A 14,735-nucleotide genomic window follows, 5' to 3' on the forward strand; every position below is an offset into this window, starting at 1 on the left:
ACATGACCCCACCACCGAAGCCGGTTTATGCGTATGGCTTCATCCATCGAGTTCATTCCTAAATTAGCCTATGTCTCCTCATTCCGAGTACCATCCTGCCATTGTTCCCACCTGTTTGTACCAGCAATCATTCTTGCTATTTTCATATCTGTTACTTCTAACTTATGAATAAGATATCCTGAGTCCACCCAGCTTTCGCTCCCGTAAAGCAAAGTTGGTCTGAAAACAGTCCGATGTAAAGATAGTTTCGTCCGGGAGCTGACTTCTTTCTTATAGAATACTGTTGATCGCAACTGCGAGCTCACTGCATTAGCTTTACGACACCTTGATTAAATCTCACTTATTATATTACCATCCTGGGAGAACACACAACCTAAATACTTGAAATTATCGACCTGTTCTAGCTTTGTATCACCAATCTGACATTCAATTCTGTTGAATTTCTTACCTACTGACATCAATTTAGTCTTCGAGAGGCTAATTTTCATACCATACTCATTGCACCTATTTTCAAGTTCCAAGATATTAGACTGCAGGCTTTCGGCACAATCTGCCATTAAGACCAAGTCGTCAGCATAGGCCAGACTGCTTACTACATTTCCACCTAACTAAATCCCTCCCTGCCATTTTATACCTTTCAGCAGATGATCCATGTAAACTACGAACAGCAAGGGTGAAAGATTACAGCCTTGTTTAACCCCTGTAGGTACCCTGAACCAAGAACTCGTTTTACCATCAATTCTCACTGAAGCCCAATTGTCAACATAAATGCCCTTGATTGATTTTAATAATCTACGGTTAATTCCATAGTCCCCCAGTATAGGGAACACCTTTTCCCTCGGTACCTTGTCATATGCTTTCTCTAGATCTACGAAACATAAACACAACTGCCTATTCCTCTCGTAGCATTTTTCAATTACCTGGCGCATACTGAAAATCTGATCCTGACAGCCTCTCTGTGGTCTGAAACCACACTGGTTTTCATCCAACTTCCTCTCAACGACTGATCGCACCCTCCCTTCCAAGATGCCAGTTAATACGTTGCCTGGTATACTAATCAATGAGATACCTCGATAGTTGCAAACCTTCCTCTTCCCTTACTTATAGATAGGTGCAATTACTGCTTTTGTCCAATCTGAAGGTACCTTATCAACACTCCATGCTAATCTTACTACTCTATCAAGCCATTTCATCCTTGCCTTCCCACTATACTTCACCATTTCAGTTCTAATTTAATCTATTCCTGCTGCTTTATGACAATGGAGTTTATTTACCATCCTTTCCACTTCCTTAAGCGTAATTTCACCAACAGAATTTTGCTCCTCCCCATGAGCTTGGCTGTTCGCAACACCACCAGGAAGATTTTCTTTTACATTGAAAAGGTGTTGAAAATATTCCCTCCACCTCTCCAGTGACTCCCTGGGACCGAGCTCGATAGCTGCAGTCGCTTAAGTGTGGCCAGTATCCAGTAATCGGGAGATAGTGGGTTCGAGTCCCACTGTCGGCAGCCTTGAAGATGGTTTTCCGTGGTTTCCCATTTTCACACCAGGCAAATGCCGGGGCTGTACCATAATTAAGGCCACGGCCGCTTCCTTCCAACTCCTAGGCCTTTTCTATCCCATCGTCGCCATAAGACCTATCTGTGCCAGTGCGACGTAAAGCAAATAGAAAAAAGATTCCCTGGGATCTATTATGCGTTCACCTGAATTACTCAAAACACTGTTCATTTCCTTTTTCCCTCCCTTCCTAAGATTCTTTATTACTGTCCAGCAATGTTTCTCTGCTGCTTGACCTAGCCTTTGCAGGTTATTACCAAAATCTTCCCACGACTTCTTTTTGGATTCAACAACTATTTGTTTCGCTCTGTTTCTTTCATCTACGTACAAATTCCTGTCTGCCTCGGACCTTGTTTGGAGCCATTTCCGATAAGCCTTCTTTTTACGTTTACAAGCTGCTCTCACTTCATCATTTCACCAAGATGTTCGCCTTTTCCCATCTTTACACACAGTTGTTCTTAGGCATTCCCTTGCTGTTTCTATTACAGCATCCCTGTATGGCACCCATTCATTTTCTATATCCTGAACCTGCTTACTGTCTACTGTTCGAAACTTCTCACTAATCATATCCATGTACTTCTGTCTAATTTCCTCGTCCTGGAGATTTTTGTACCTTTATTCGTTTGCAGACAGATTTCACTTTCTCTACCCTAGGCCTAGAGATACTTAGTTCACTACAGATCAGATAGTGGTCTGTATCATAGAAAAATCCGCAGAAAACTTGTACATTCTTAACAGATTTCCTAAATTCGAAGTCGGTTAAGATATAGTCTATTATGGATCTGGTACCCCTAGCCTCCCACGTGTAGCGGTGAATAGCCTTATGCTTGAAGGATGTATTTGTAACTGCTAAGCCCATACTAGCACAGAAGTCCAGCAAACGCTTCCCATTCCCATTTGCTTCCATATCTTTCCCACATTTACCAATCACCCTTTCGTATCCTTCAGTTCTATTCCTAACTCTCGCATTGAAATCGCCCATTAGCACCATTCTATCCTTGCTGTTGACCCTGACCACGATGTCACGCAATGCTATGTTGTGTGGAATGGTATTCCTTATAAACAGCCCTACCCCATATTCTGCCCTTCCCTCTCTAACACCCGTCAAGTACACTTTATAATCTCCTGTCTCTTACTCGTTATCTCCCCTTACCCGAATATCACTTACTCCTAGCACATCCAGATGCATCCTCCTTGCTGACTCAGCCAGTTCTACTTTCTTTCTTCCATAAGCCCCATTAATATTGATAGCTCCCCATCGAATTCGATTTCGTTCGCCAAGTCTCTTCCAAGGAGTCCTTCGCCCGTTAAATGGGAGTGGGACTCCGTTACTCGCATAGGTCCGAGGCTTGCTTAAAATGTTCGGAGCTCGGTAAATTCATGAAGCAGGATGCTACCCTACTTACACATAGCCCAAGTGAGGATCGCTCATCTGACGGGTTATGGACACCGGTGAATTGTACAGTCCTAGCCGCCTGAGCACAAGGAGGGCCATGACTCTGAATATTGTCCGAGATGCCCACTCCCATTCCATAGCAACTGGTATCCCGGCTCTCAGGACCACTTACTAGGCCACTCAGCCGTTGCCAATGCTTCACGAACTAGGACGTGACTACAGTAACTCACAATGAACCATTCTACTGTTTCACAAATACTTCAAGACTTATTTACGGCATAATAACTTACAAATGAACTCTCCATCAAGAAATTTTCTGACTGCAATCTTCAACTTAAAATTCTCCTAAAAAGTAAAATTTTTAAACTGTGTCACCTGTGTAAGGACTTTAGGGGGTGGAGGTCTGTACCGGAGGTACACCCGCCCCGTGCATTTGAAACCAGCGCCTTTCATAAAGCCATCTATAACTTAGTCGTCAAACTGTTTGATACAAGAAATCTGGACATTTTTCGACAGATGTCGCTACTATCAACTTATGTTGCGCCCTCTGGGGTGAAGACGAACTATTAATTTTCAAACTAATTTTGGATGTCAAGGTTTCCTAAACTGAATTGTTTACAGTTCGTTTTTGGTGTTCAAAAGTTATCTACAGTTCTATCTCTTCCCGCCAACTTAAAATTTCTACCCATGAGAAAATTTGTACATTTATTTTAATAACCAATCACGGTTTTTTATATTTATTTGATTGCCCAATGAAAATCGTTCGTGTATCAGGGTTTCGACCCAGAGAAATCTGGAACCTTCCTCTCCGCTATAAAAGCTGGGACATTTCGAGCCATGTTTTCTTTGTGATCGCTCCAGTCTAGAGTGTGTTTGTAACGGAGGCAGGGGGAAAGAGCTCCCTCGTCCATCTTCGGCAGGTCCACTAGCTCAAGGTAATGGCAGATTCTGCTTGAAAGCTAGCTCGAGGGGAAGGTTTCAAATTTCTTTCGCAGTGTAACTTTTATTTCTTAATGTAAATTTTCAAACAAGCCCTAAAGGACTTACTCGAACTTAGGCAATAAAGAGTGACGAATCCTCTTGTATTCCCTCTCAACGTTATATTGAGGTGGCTATGATTTTGTAGTCTTTAAAATCTACCTAGTAATTTCTGTAACTTAAATATTTTTCTTCGTCTAGTCACCTCCGTCTAGGCTTAGCCTCTGTAACGTCAGGCCGTAAGCCCAAGTAGGGTTTGAAGTATTTCTTGTAAATTTCGAGGAGTGCAAGAGTTCGCCTCCTAACATTTTGAATTTAGGTCCAGTAACTTTAACATTTTGTTTTTACCAAAGGCCAGGTAGAGTGGGTACTTGTTACGCCTGATACAGTTACCTTTATTCATTTCATTTTTTGGCAAATCAGACTGCTAAGCAGTTAAGACAGTGAATAATGTTTTATTTTGTTAAATGTAGCTTGTGACTTTGATAGGCCTGAAAAGTGTAAATTTGGAGACCAAAGATGCTCTTCCTACTGGTCTTAAAGACATTGGGATATCCATCTCTTTGACTGTTGGTTGAAAGGAGCATTAGTGCTCATGTGAAATTTGTAATTAGGGAGCTTCAAGCTCATATGGTTAAATTATTGTTATCTGATTATTCTAGACCTCTCTAAAATTGTTACTCAAGCTTAAGAGCTAAATTTTGTACCTGATTTGTTATTTGCTTAGAAAAATGTGAAGTTCAAAATTTGAAAATGAACGAAGGATGTGAGGAAGAAATATAGCTCCAGTTTTACAGTTTTAAATTAATCTGACTTTTCTGTATCCACCCATTCATTCCCGCACCTCCTTTCACCTCTGTAAACTACAGTATCCCCGTAACAACAACAATAATCAAACCAAACCAAACCAAACCCCATGGCACTACAGCCCTTGAATGGCCTTGGCCTACCAAGTGACCGCTGCTCAGCCCGAAGGCCTGCAGATTGCGAGGTGTCGTGTGGTCAACACGACGAATCCTCTCGGCCGTTATTCTTGGCTCTCGAGACCGGGGCCGCTATCTCACCGTCAGATAGCTCCTCAATTCTAATCACGTAGGCTGAGTGGACCTCGCTCCAGCCCTCAGGTCCAGGTAAAAATCCCTGACCTGGCCGGGGATCGAACTCGGGTCCTCCGGGTAAGGGGCAGGTACGCTACCCCTACACCACGGGGCCGGCCAACAACAACAACAACAACAACAACAACAACAACAACAATAATAATAATAATAATAATAATAATAATAATAATAATAATAATAATAATAATAATAATAATAATAATAATAATAATAATAATAATAATAATAATAATAATAATTGTATGGGTTTCACGTCCCTTTCAACTAATGCAGCTTGGATGAAAGGCCAGCAAGCTAAAGCCATTCATCCATGGGGCCGGAGATAATAATCATCATCATAAGGAGAAGAAGAAACGTCGGAATACACTTTCCGACATAAAATAGCTATCAAACTTAGGTATTTTTAAAATAAAATGCAGAATTTACTTTACCCTTATTCGTCGTCCTCGTCATTGTCTGCAAGGTGAATCACAAATCTATCTTGGTTGTTATCCATGTCGTGTTTCATGTACTTCTCTTCTATCGTAATGATGCGTCGAACACAAGCAGACCAGCCCTCTGGACCGATTGTTCCAGCTCCTTCACATAGAAGCTGACACACACCAGCACTCAAAGTTAGGATAACATTATTTTTTCTAACATACGACTTCATCTGAGCTCAGATCATTTCTATGGGGTTTAAAATGCAGTGATATGGAGGGAGTCGCAACATTTCATGTCCGCATGGGGCTGCGATCTCCTGTACAGCGTGCCTTTTTCTGATGTTGACTGATCTGATTTCCTGCAGCTTGTGTTTTACAAGTTGCTTTGCGTCGCACCACAGATAGGTCTCGAGGGATAGGAAAGGACTAGGAGTGGGAAGTTAGCGGCCATGGCCTTAATTAAGGTAAAACCCCAGCATTTGCCTGGTGTGGAAACGGGAATCCACGGAAACCATCATCAGGGCTGCTGACAGTGGGGTTCGAACCCACTATCTCCCGAATACAAGCTCACAGCTGCGCACCCGTAACCGCACGGCCAGCTCGCTCGGTTTTCCTGCAACATAACTGCCTTCATGCGTATAGGTTTTGCCACGGAAATGTTATTGTACTCCATAAAATCAACGATGTCCTTAATATTGCTGTTCATGGAAGGAAATCAAATCAGCTGTCGTGAATGACTGTTTGCGTTATCCATCAAGATGACACATTTTCGGTCACGTGGTATGTTCTCTATAAGATGGGACCTAAACCAATTTTCTAAAACTCGAGCTAGGCTATCAGCTTTGCAGTCTCCAATGTTTTCAACCGACAATTAAAGCGAATATTCGCAACCCAGCCCTCACTGCACGCAGCATGCAATACCATAATACGCTTGCCTCACGATATTGGTGCTTTCAATATGCAATTATAAGTTCCATCACTCCACCCTTTCTTCACAATGTCATGAGTGCCGTACCAAGTTTCATCTAGATCAGGGATGACATAGCGTGTCAGTTAAGGTCTTGTTTATGTCTTTTCGCTGTCTAGTGTGCCACTGGTTATTTTCCTTTCAAAATCATCATGAAACACTTCATTTAGGTATTAGATTGCATTACATATAAATGCATTCCACCAAATGTTTCATGATTTTATTTTGCAAACATCACATAAAAGGACATTTCAAAACAGGTTCATTTTAAGAATAAGGTATATTTTTGCTTTAACCTAATAAAATATGTGAAAATATGGCCATAGAATTAATTTAGACAACTTCTTTATTAAAGCGTAATGTAGCTAGATGCTTTGTTGCAAGATTTTCGATCTATTTATTACATGTTAAGAAACACTAAAATATGTTAGTGTGTTGTCTGACGTGCCCTAGAAGTCGTGTTCGCGTGTCATAGGTTCGCCATCCCTGATCTAAATAGACAACTGTGCGCCCCTTGGAATGCAACTTCGGAGACGGTCTGTGAATTTATATCGCCAAGCTACTATTCTAACAGATTCCACTTTAGTCCGATTTTTCCTCAGAATACGGAAACAAAACCCAAGTTTTATTAACGGCTGTCGTAGAGTAGTTTTTTTTCATAAGGAAAGCCACACACACCTTTCCAATTCAGTTTCTGTACGGTTGGTGACTTACTTTTAGTAAAGAATCTATATACCTCGCGTTTCACCAAGTCATACCAAAATTATCAATTTTATTAAAAGCAGGCTAACCTTATTATTACCACACTTTTTCAGAGTTTTAGCACAACTTTTTACGACTTTCCTAATAGGTTTCCTGTCATGTTTCAAAATTTTAGCTGTCACCGAAATATAACTCTTGCCTACGTTGTTTTCCGTAACGTATTCGTATGTGTTACATACCATCCGTTGATTTTGCTTACTTACATTATTTGTCGCCTTTCTTGTCTTCGCAGAACTACTACTACTCGGTTCAGTAGCACTCGTGGACACGGAACCAGTACTACTCGGTCGAGTATCACTGCTACTGGTGCTCGGTTGAGGATCGTTTGCGTGCACTGGCAGATTTAATTCAGGATATTCAGGTGCGTTAATTTCCAGGTTTGATTCTCACTGCTGCCACATTACTGCGTGAAGCTAAGTGAAAAGCAATACACTTCGCAAATATTAATTAATAAACAAATATTACAAGACTTTCAAACAGCGAACGAAGCACGTGCGAATTGTCTCGAGTTGAAAAAAAAGACACTGACATCTGTTTAATAAGAGGTGCATTGTCAATAGAGCTGTAAGGATTTCTCTTGGGGAATGAGAGCTTCCGTTTCAAAGCCCACTACCGTCGTAAATGACCCCTGTAAGGCAAGCGAGTGGCCAGGAGATGAAACTGTTTGAATGCCGGTTGGTATTCGTTGCCCATATCAGCTGTACCTGCGAGGATCTTCCACCATGCAATCATTATTTTCTTTGAGCGAATGTACATGTTAAAGCTTTTGGTCTCACGGCCCACTAACTACTTTTCAAGGTTTCCGGAGACGTCAGGGGGGCGGAATTTTGTCCCGCAGTTCTTCGTTTCCGTGCCGGTAAATCTACCGACACGGGGCTGGAGTAGTCGATCTCCTTCTAATACCACCGGACTATCGAACCTGTCAACTTGGGCTCAGAAAGCCAGCGACTTAATCGTCTGAGCCATTTAGCCCGGTAATGTACATGTTAATGAAGAGATTGCCTTCAAACGAAATGTTAGTCAGGCGAATGCGTGGACAGTTAAATGGTTGTTCTGTTTGGCACAATGTTGAGGTCTTGTTTTGTAATGAGACTCTGTCCAGCTGGCAAGACTTCAACATTCTTGGCAGAGCTAAGAATCGAACGTGTGCCTCCTAGTCAGTAGTCTGTAGACTAGAAATGTTATCTAAAATCCTGAAGACTTAAACGACGTTGAAGAAAGATATCAAGGTCAATGAGACATAAGCATACTTGCCGACCATTGTTGGATGCTCAACAGGGACAACCGAAGCCATACACAGCAGAAGATCTTTCACAACAATAATGCGGCCATGGCGATAATGTCTGCAACATTACATATTGTGCCGTTATACTGGCACTGAAAATATATAGCGACAATTAGACATTATTATGATAGTGAGGAAGTTTACCAATTTCTCATGAGAAATGAGACTGATAACAGTTATTTGGAAAATATGTCGACATTTTAGCGCACATTTCAACAGATTTTCTTTGTTGAATTTATTCTCTGTTAACTATCAAGGATTGAATTTAAAGAATGAATGTTCAAAATATTTATCGTCAGTAATTCAGTATTTGCAAAACATAGTCATTGCAAATTTCCCAACATTTATTACGTGAAAGCAAGATACGATTTTGATTTTCCCATTTAACGCATCGGTATTAGGTTGAACCACTCAATTAGGTCGAAATTCACAGGCTAGTGTCGTTACCGTGAACTAAGTATGTTTTCAAGCAATCAGACTTGAATATTATTGATGATGTTCTATTCTTGGAAATGAATTCTTATCGAATGTGGTCAGTAATCTGTCCCAATCTAGTGCAAGCATCATGCTCACCCATCAACAAAGTACACAGTATGGGCCTACATTTAATTTCAGTTTTCATAAACAACCTGTGTGCAGGAATAAATACATTGTCTTGTGGGGTCTTCTTTTGTGAACCAAAGCTACTTGAGGCTTCTAAATGGTTTGTGGAAGTACCCGACGCCCCATCTCAAGCATGCCTGATAGTGGTGTTGATTATTACTTTAAGAGGAAGTACAAATGGGCAACCTTCATCTATGCTCAGCATACGAACATATGAGTATATTTTGTTCCTATGCTTCCTTTTTCCGAATATTTTAAAACAATACAATGAGAGATTGTACTCACCTTCAGATTTTCCATGGCCAGACACAGTTGTAGCACACGATGAGTGCCTGTGGTGTTGTGTTGTACTGAAGGTTTCAGTTCGGCCTCCAGTCTTAGTGAGGCTGCACAATGGAACACAATAGACACCTCGGATAACAGAGCATCTCGAACTTCCTGCTTGAGCCCTAGTTCAGGCAGAAGAACGTCACCTTCCACAGCAACCAGCTTCTTGATGGAGGACTTGTTTTCCTGTCTCAGCCGATCAAAGACCTGAAATTAAAGATCGTTTCCCTTTGAAAGGAGGTACGCTTGAGTTTCCTTCAGTTTGACTGATCGCTTACACAAACATGTGTAAACATTAAGAATAATGTCCTTACCTATATTTCTACACCGATATGCAGCACCTAACCTCACAATTCATAGCGGAATTTTGCCCAACGCTCACCGATGTCAACCGACCTCGTAACGTCCAGCATAACTGATATGACGCCGCCGATCTAGGAAAGCTAGATACATAGTCAGTACGGGGTGTGGTCACCTTAAACAGTGAAATATGCAGTAGCACGAGTTTCCATATTGAGGTGACATTGTCTTGGGGGTCCTCTTTGTGAACCAAAGCTACTTGAAGTTTCTAAATGGTTTATGGAAGCACCCGACGCCCCGTCTCAAGCATGCTCTATAGTGGTGTTGGTGATTATTGTTTTAAGAGGAAGTACAATTGAGCAACCTTCATCTATTAACACTAATAAGAGGGTCAAATTTCAGGCAGGGTAATCCAAAACGAATAATATTGTCGGCTTCTATGAAGTCATCCACAGACAAACAGGTGCTGCCTTATAGAGACAGAGACCAGCTGAAAAGCCTGAGATACTGTTAGGACGATATCTCTCTACTTACTACCTATATGAACTGTTACACAGGTGCGAACAAACAGACAAATGCGGTCTACGTAAGCCCAAGGTCAACCTGCCCCTGACAACACAGTTGCCTCGACTGTACTTGCACCAATGTTATCACCGTATGTGAACATGTAGTGATCACTTCGAGGACTGAAATTGAATGGTATACAACCTCAGCGTTCCCCTGTCTAGCTCAGTGTTCTACGTACCACGCTGCTCGAGCAATGATCGGTGCGATGTACAAGGGTTGGGATTTTAACAGTAGTAACTCTTAAATTACTACGGGTATAGAATTTTAGTCGTTTCAAAGTTTTACTGCCCTCCGATATATTCAGTACTTCTGTTTGCAGCAATATGGAAGGTCAGCCTGTCGTCGACAACACCTTTTTTTTTGCTAGGGGCTTTACGTCGCACCGACACAGATAGGTCTTATGGTGACGATGGGATAGGAAAGGCCTAGGAGTTGGAAGGAAGCGGCCGTGGCCTTAATTAAGGTACAGCCCCAGCATTTGCCTGGTGTGAAAATGGGAAACCACGGAAAACCATCTTCAGGGCTGCCGATAGTGGTATTCGAACCCACTATCTCCCGGATGCAAGTTCACAGCCGCGCGCCTCTGCGCGCACGGCCAACTCGCCCGGTGACAACACCTATTTGGTCGATCACTTGAATAGAGCAGTCTACTGCCGAGGGAATAGTTGGAACAGTTCTGGATCGAAAACCGTGAAATAGTTTCATCTTAGTGATCAAGTCAAAGTCACAGAGCCTTAACATTAATAATAACAAAGTATTATTTAATAGTTGTCACTCGCCTAACTACGCTGTATGTACAGTAAAGGTATCACTTTTTAATATCGAATCTATCGAGTTCATGGTTTCCTTGCCTGATGAAAATAAATAAATGTATATGAAAACCCAATTGACATACACGATTACTCTGTACTTTTCCGAGGCCAGTACACACATACACCATGGGTGTTAACAATCATATCCTATTTCAATGTGAACAATTCAAACAATATACACACAATTTCATTATGCAATTAACCCAGCACAAAATTCTGTACCCCACCAGTGTCTCTAGTATAACACGACATCCTACACCAAGTCTAGTAAATGTAATACAAGAGTTCCTTGACAATTATTCGTTAGTATTATAAACCATAGTCCAGGTTGAACGACAAGACTAAGTATCTTTAAAGAATCAGCTAGTGACAACGTAAAAGCTAGACGAAATAAATTGATAAAGGACGAAAATCAGATTAGTTGATTATTAATATCGTATACAATCAAGATATCACAGATATTTGTGTGGTCACAAAAAAATCAATGTTTTAAAAAATTATGTGTGGAGTCTGGGCAAAGGCGCAAGCAGAGCCCACCAGGCTCATAATAATAATAATAAGAAGAAGAAGAAGAAGAAGAAGCATAACTACTGGAGCTTCCCTACAAATTGACGTATATACTTCTCTGAAGGAAAATGGCAGTCTAGTGTGCAGCTTACGGCTGCACAGAGAGGTTCGTAAAAAGCAACGAGGTATTCATTTCACCTTTATGTTTTTTGAAATTAATTTCCGTGCGTATAAAATAACGTTTTGCGTGACACTTATTGTCATGTGGATTGGCCCAAAAAGAATGTGGGTTGGCCTACTTGCGCTGACTTCGCGGACGTTTCCCTGTCGGTGTGAATGCTATTCTTTGGAACTTAACCTAAAGACTGAAATTAATGTTTTATGAAATATAAGGGGTGGAATTTTTCTTTCACAGAAGGGCCTTGCCTTCGAATGCGTATATCCACAAAATCATTGCCATGAGTTTTATCAAGTTGACTGTGAAAGAGTATACGAATTGAAGTCTAGGTATACATAGAGTTGGCGTCAAGAAAGGCATCCGATCTTAAAAGTGGATATAATCGACAGCTAGTGTCGACCTCAATTAATTGTGAAAAGGCCAAGCAAAGCAAGATAATGCGAGACATCGCAGTGGATAGTCGTAGCTCCTACTGGCAAATTATTAATATCTCCACATTTAACCCTCCTTCAGCTCATCATGTCTGGTGAGGCATGTGCATTTGTATCGTACTATATCATAATGAAACTTCATATCTACTGACGTGCATGTAGGGTAAATAAATATAGAGACAGTTTGTTTGGAAGTTATACTTACAAGTATTGGGATTTGAAGAATTATAGGCGTTGAAAGACGTAAGATCATCACTCCCTCTCTCTTTCTGCAGCCAGCAGCCACCCAAGACCAGTTGTTAAGACATTCGTGAAATTATTGGATGTGACTCGAACATAAACTTGATTTGACGATGGAATGGAAATGGGTGAATTACACTAGTGCCCCAAAGTTAAGCACAATCACTAAACGAGGCCATACCGCCTGATAGGAATGTCAGACGGATTACTGAACAAACGGAAGCTGAATCACACACCATATGTCACACAACTTGTCCAAAAAGACAGTGTCAGAAAGGTTCTGATAGCTAAGGTACACTTTTGACAACAACTAACAAAAGTTGGCTATGTCTTCCACAACGAAATATGCTGTTAATAGGGTGTATGGTTACCCGTAACGGCCACACATGCTTCGCACCGACGTGGCATGCTCTCTATCAGATGGTCCAAGAGCTCTTGTGGTAGCCGATCCCATTCCACAGAAAGGGCAATGCGAAGGTCTTGGAGGGTCCGTGGTGGAGGCTGATGGGATGCAATTCGCCTCCCCAATGCATCCCAGGAATGTTCTATAGTATTCAGATCCGCAGACCTCGCTGGCCAGTCCTTGCGATGTCTTCCCAGCCAGAAATTCATCCACCAGAGCAGCGCGGTGCGTTCAGGCATTATCGTCCATTAAGAGGAAGTCTGGACTAACCGCACCTCTGAAGAATCGAACATGTGGTCTCAGTACCTCATCCCTGTATCTCCGAGCATTAACAGTGTTCCTTTGGACCACCCATGAAGATGTGCAGGTCCGTACGGCCATTTAACATGATGCCGCTCCACACCATGACGCCACCACCACCATACTGGTCCCGTTCCACGATGTTCCTGTGGTTGTACCGGCTACGCGATTCTCTCCAGATTAATGTGCGACGGGAATCGATCTGCAAACTGAAGCGGGATTCATCTGTGAAGATCACATGCCTCCATTCATTCATGCTCCAGTTTCGATGTTGACGGTTCCAGAGTAAACGGGCCCGTCTCAGTGCTGGAGTGAGCGGGATGCACACCGCTGGACGTCGGGTAAACAGCCCTGCTGTTCTGAGCCTTCGGTACACAGTTTGTCGGGAAACGGCAACCCCTGAGACGGCTGCAAGCTCCGCCGACAAGTGCCTTGCAGATGCACTCCGATTTCGTCGGGTGGTTAAGGCCAGGTATCGGTCCTGCTGTGGGGTGGTTATCCTCGGTCGACATGGTAATGGCCTACGATTAAGATCTCCTGTGTCTCGAAATCGTCTCCAAAGCCTGGAAATGACACTTTGTGGCACATCAAGGATTCGGCGACTTCGGTCTTTATCTGGCCTGCTTCCAGGCGACCGAGAATTCTACTCCGCAAAACGGGGTCCAAACGGCGTCGTTGTGCCATTATGTCGTCACGTTCACCGCGAGGTTACACTCCGCACACTATAACAGGGCAAACACGACTGAGGGAATATGGGGCGCAGGCACTGGCTGTGTTTACTTTGCGCTTACGCCGCTAGTCAAAGAAGGGAACACTCCTTTCCTATACAGAGCGAACACCTAAGGTTGGTAGCTGCATATTTCATGCGATTTGTGGTCTATTTTCTGTTGCTCTGCTTACTCGTAAACCGAGCTCGATAGCTGCAGTCGCTTAAGTGCGGCCAGTATCCAGTATTCGGGAGATAGTGGGTTCGAACCCCACTGTCGGCAGCCCTGAAGATGGTTTTCCATGGTTTCCCATTTTCACACCTTAATTAAGGCCACGGCCGCTTCCATTCCTTTCCCATCGTCTCCATAAGACCTATCTCTGTCGGTGCGACGTAAAGCCAATAGCAAAAAAATAGCTTACTCATAATTTATGCTTTAACTTTTGGACATTATGTAGAAGGAGAAGTAATTTAGAGGACACTTTACGTGACTACCTTTGTAAGCAATGCAAAGTCCATACATCGGCCGAAATCGGAGACCATCATCTTGTATATCACAGACATCAACGATATTTCGTATTATGCAAGAATTGCCCTATCTGGATAATACTAATACTGTAAGATTAGCAGCTGGCATAACGAATGTCACGTAATATGGTGAAATATGAGGTATCTTCATTACTTTCATCACCAAAATATGGTTGTAAAATCATCAGCTGTTTATTGATAGTATTATTGAGGCTCTGCGACTTCATCCGGTTGTATTAACAGTTAAACAGACATAGACTATCCAAACAGTGGAAGTTAATCAACTATATGTGCTTTCCTACTACTGTAATATTGATCAAATTAGAAATATACACAGTATTTAAAATCT

General features: G+C 42.1%; 1 protein-coding gene across 2 annotated transcripts in view; it reads right to left on the reverse strand.

Moving 5' to 3' along the window:
• Positions 1 to 14,735, reverse strand: part of LOC136863243 (putative fatty acyl-CoA reductase CG5065) — a 249,057-nt gene that overhangs the window by 183,769 nt on the left and 50,553 nt on the right. For both annotated transcript variants that reach the window (XM_067139631.2, XM_067139630.2), the window contains exon 3: positions 9,373 to 9,621. In XM_067139631.2, coding sequence (XP_066995732.2) covers positions 9,373 to 9,621 — 249 coding nt within the window. The remainder of the gene's footprint in view (positions 1 to 9,372; positions 9,622 to 14,735) is intronic.

This window comes from Anabrus simplex, chromosome 2 (genome assembly GCF_040414725.1).
Source record: "Anabrus simplex isolate iqAnaSimp1 chromosome 2, ASM4041472v1, whole genome shotgun sequence".
NCBI classification, from domain to species: domain Eukaryota; kingdom Metazoa; phylum Arthropoda; class Insecta; order Orthoptera; family Tettigoniidae; genus Anabrus; species Anabrus simplex.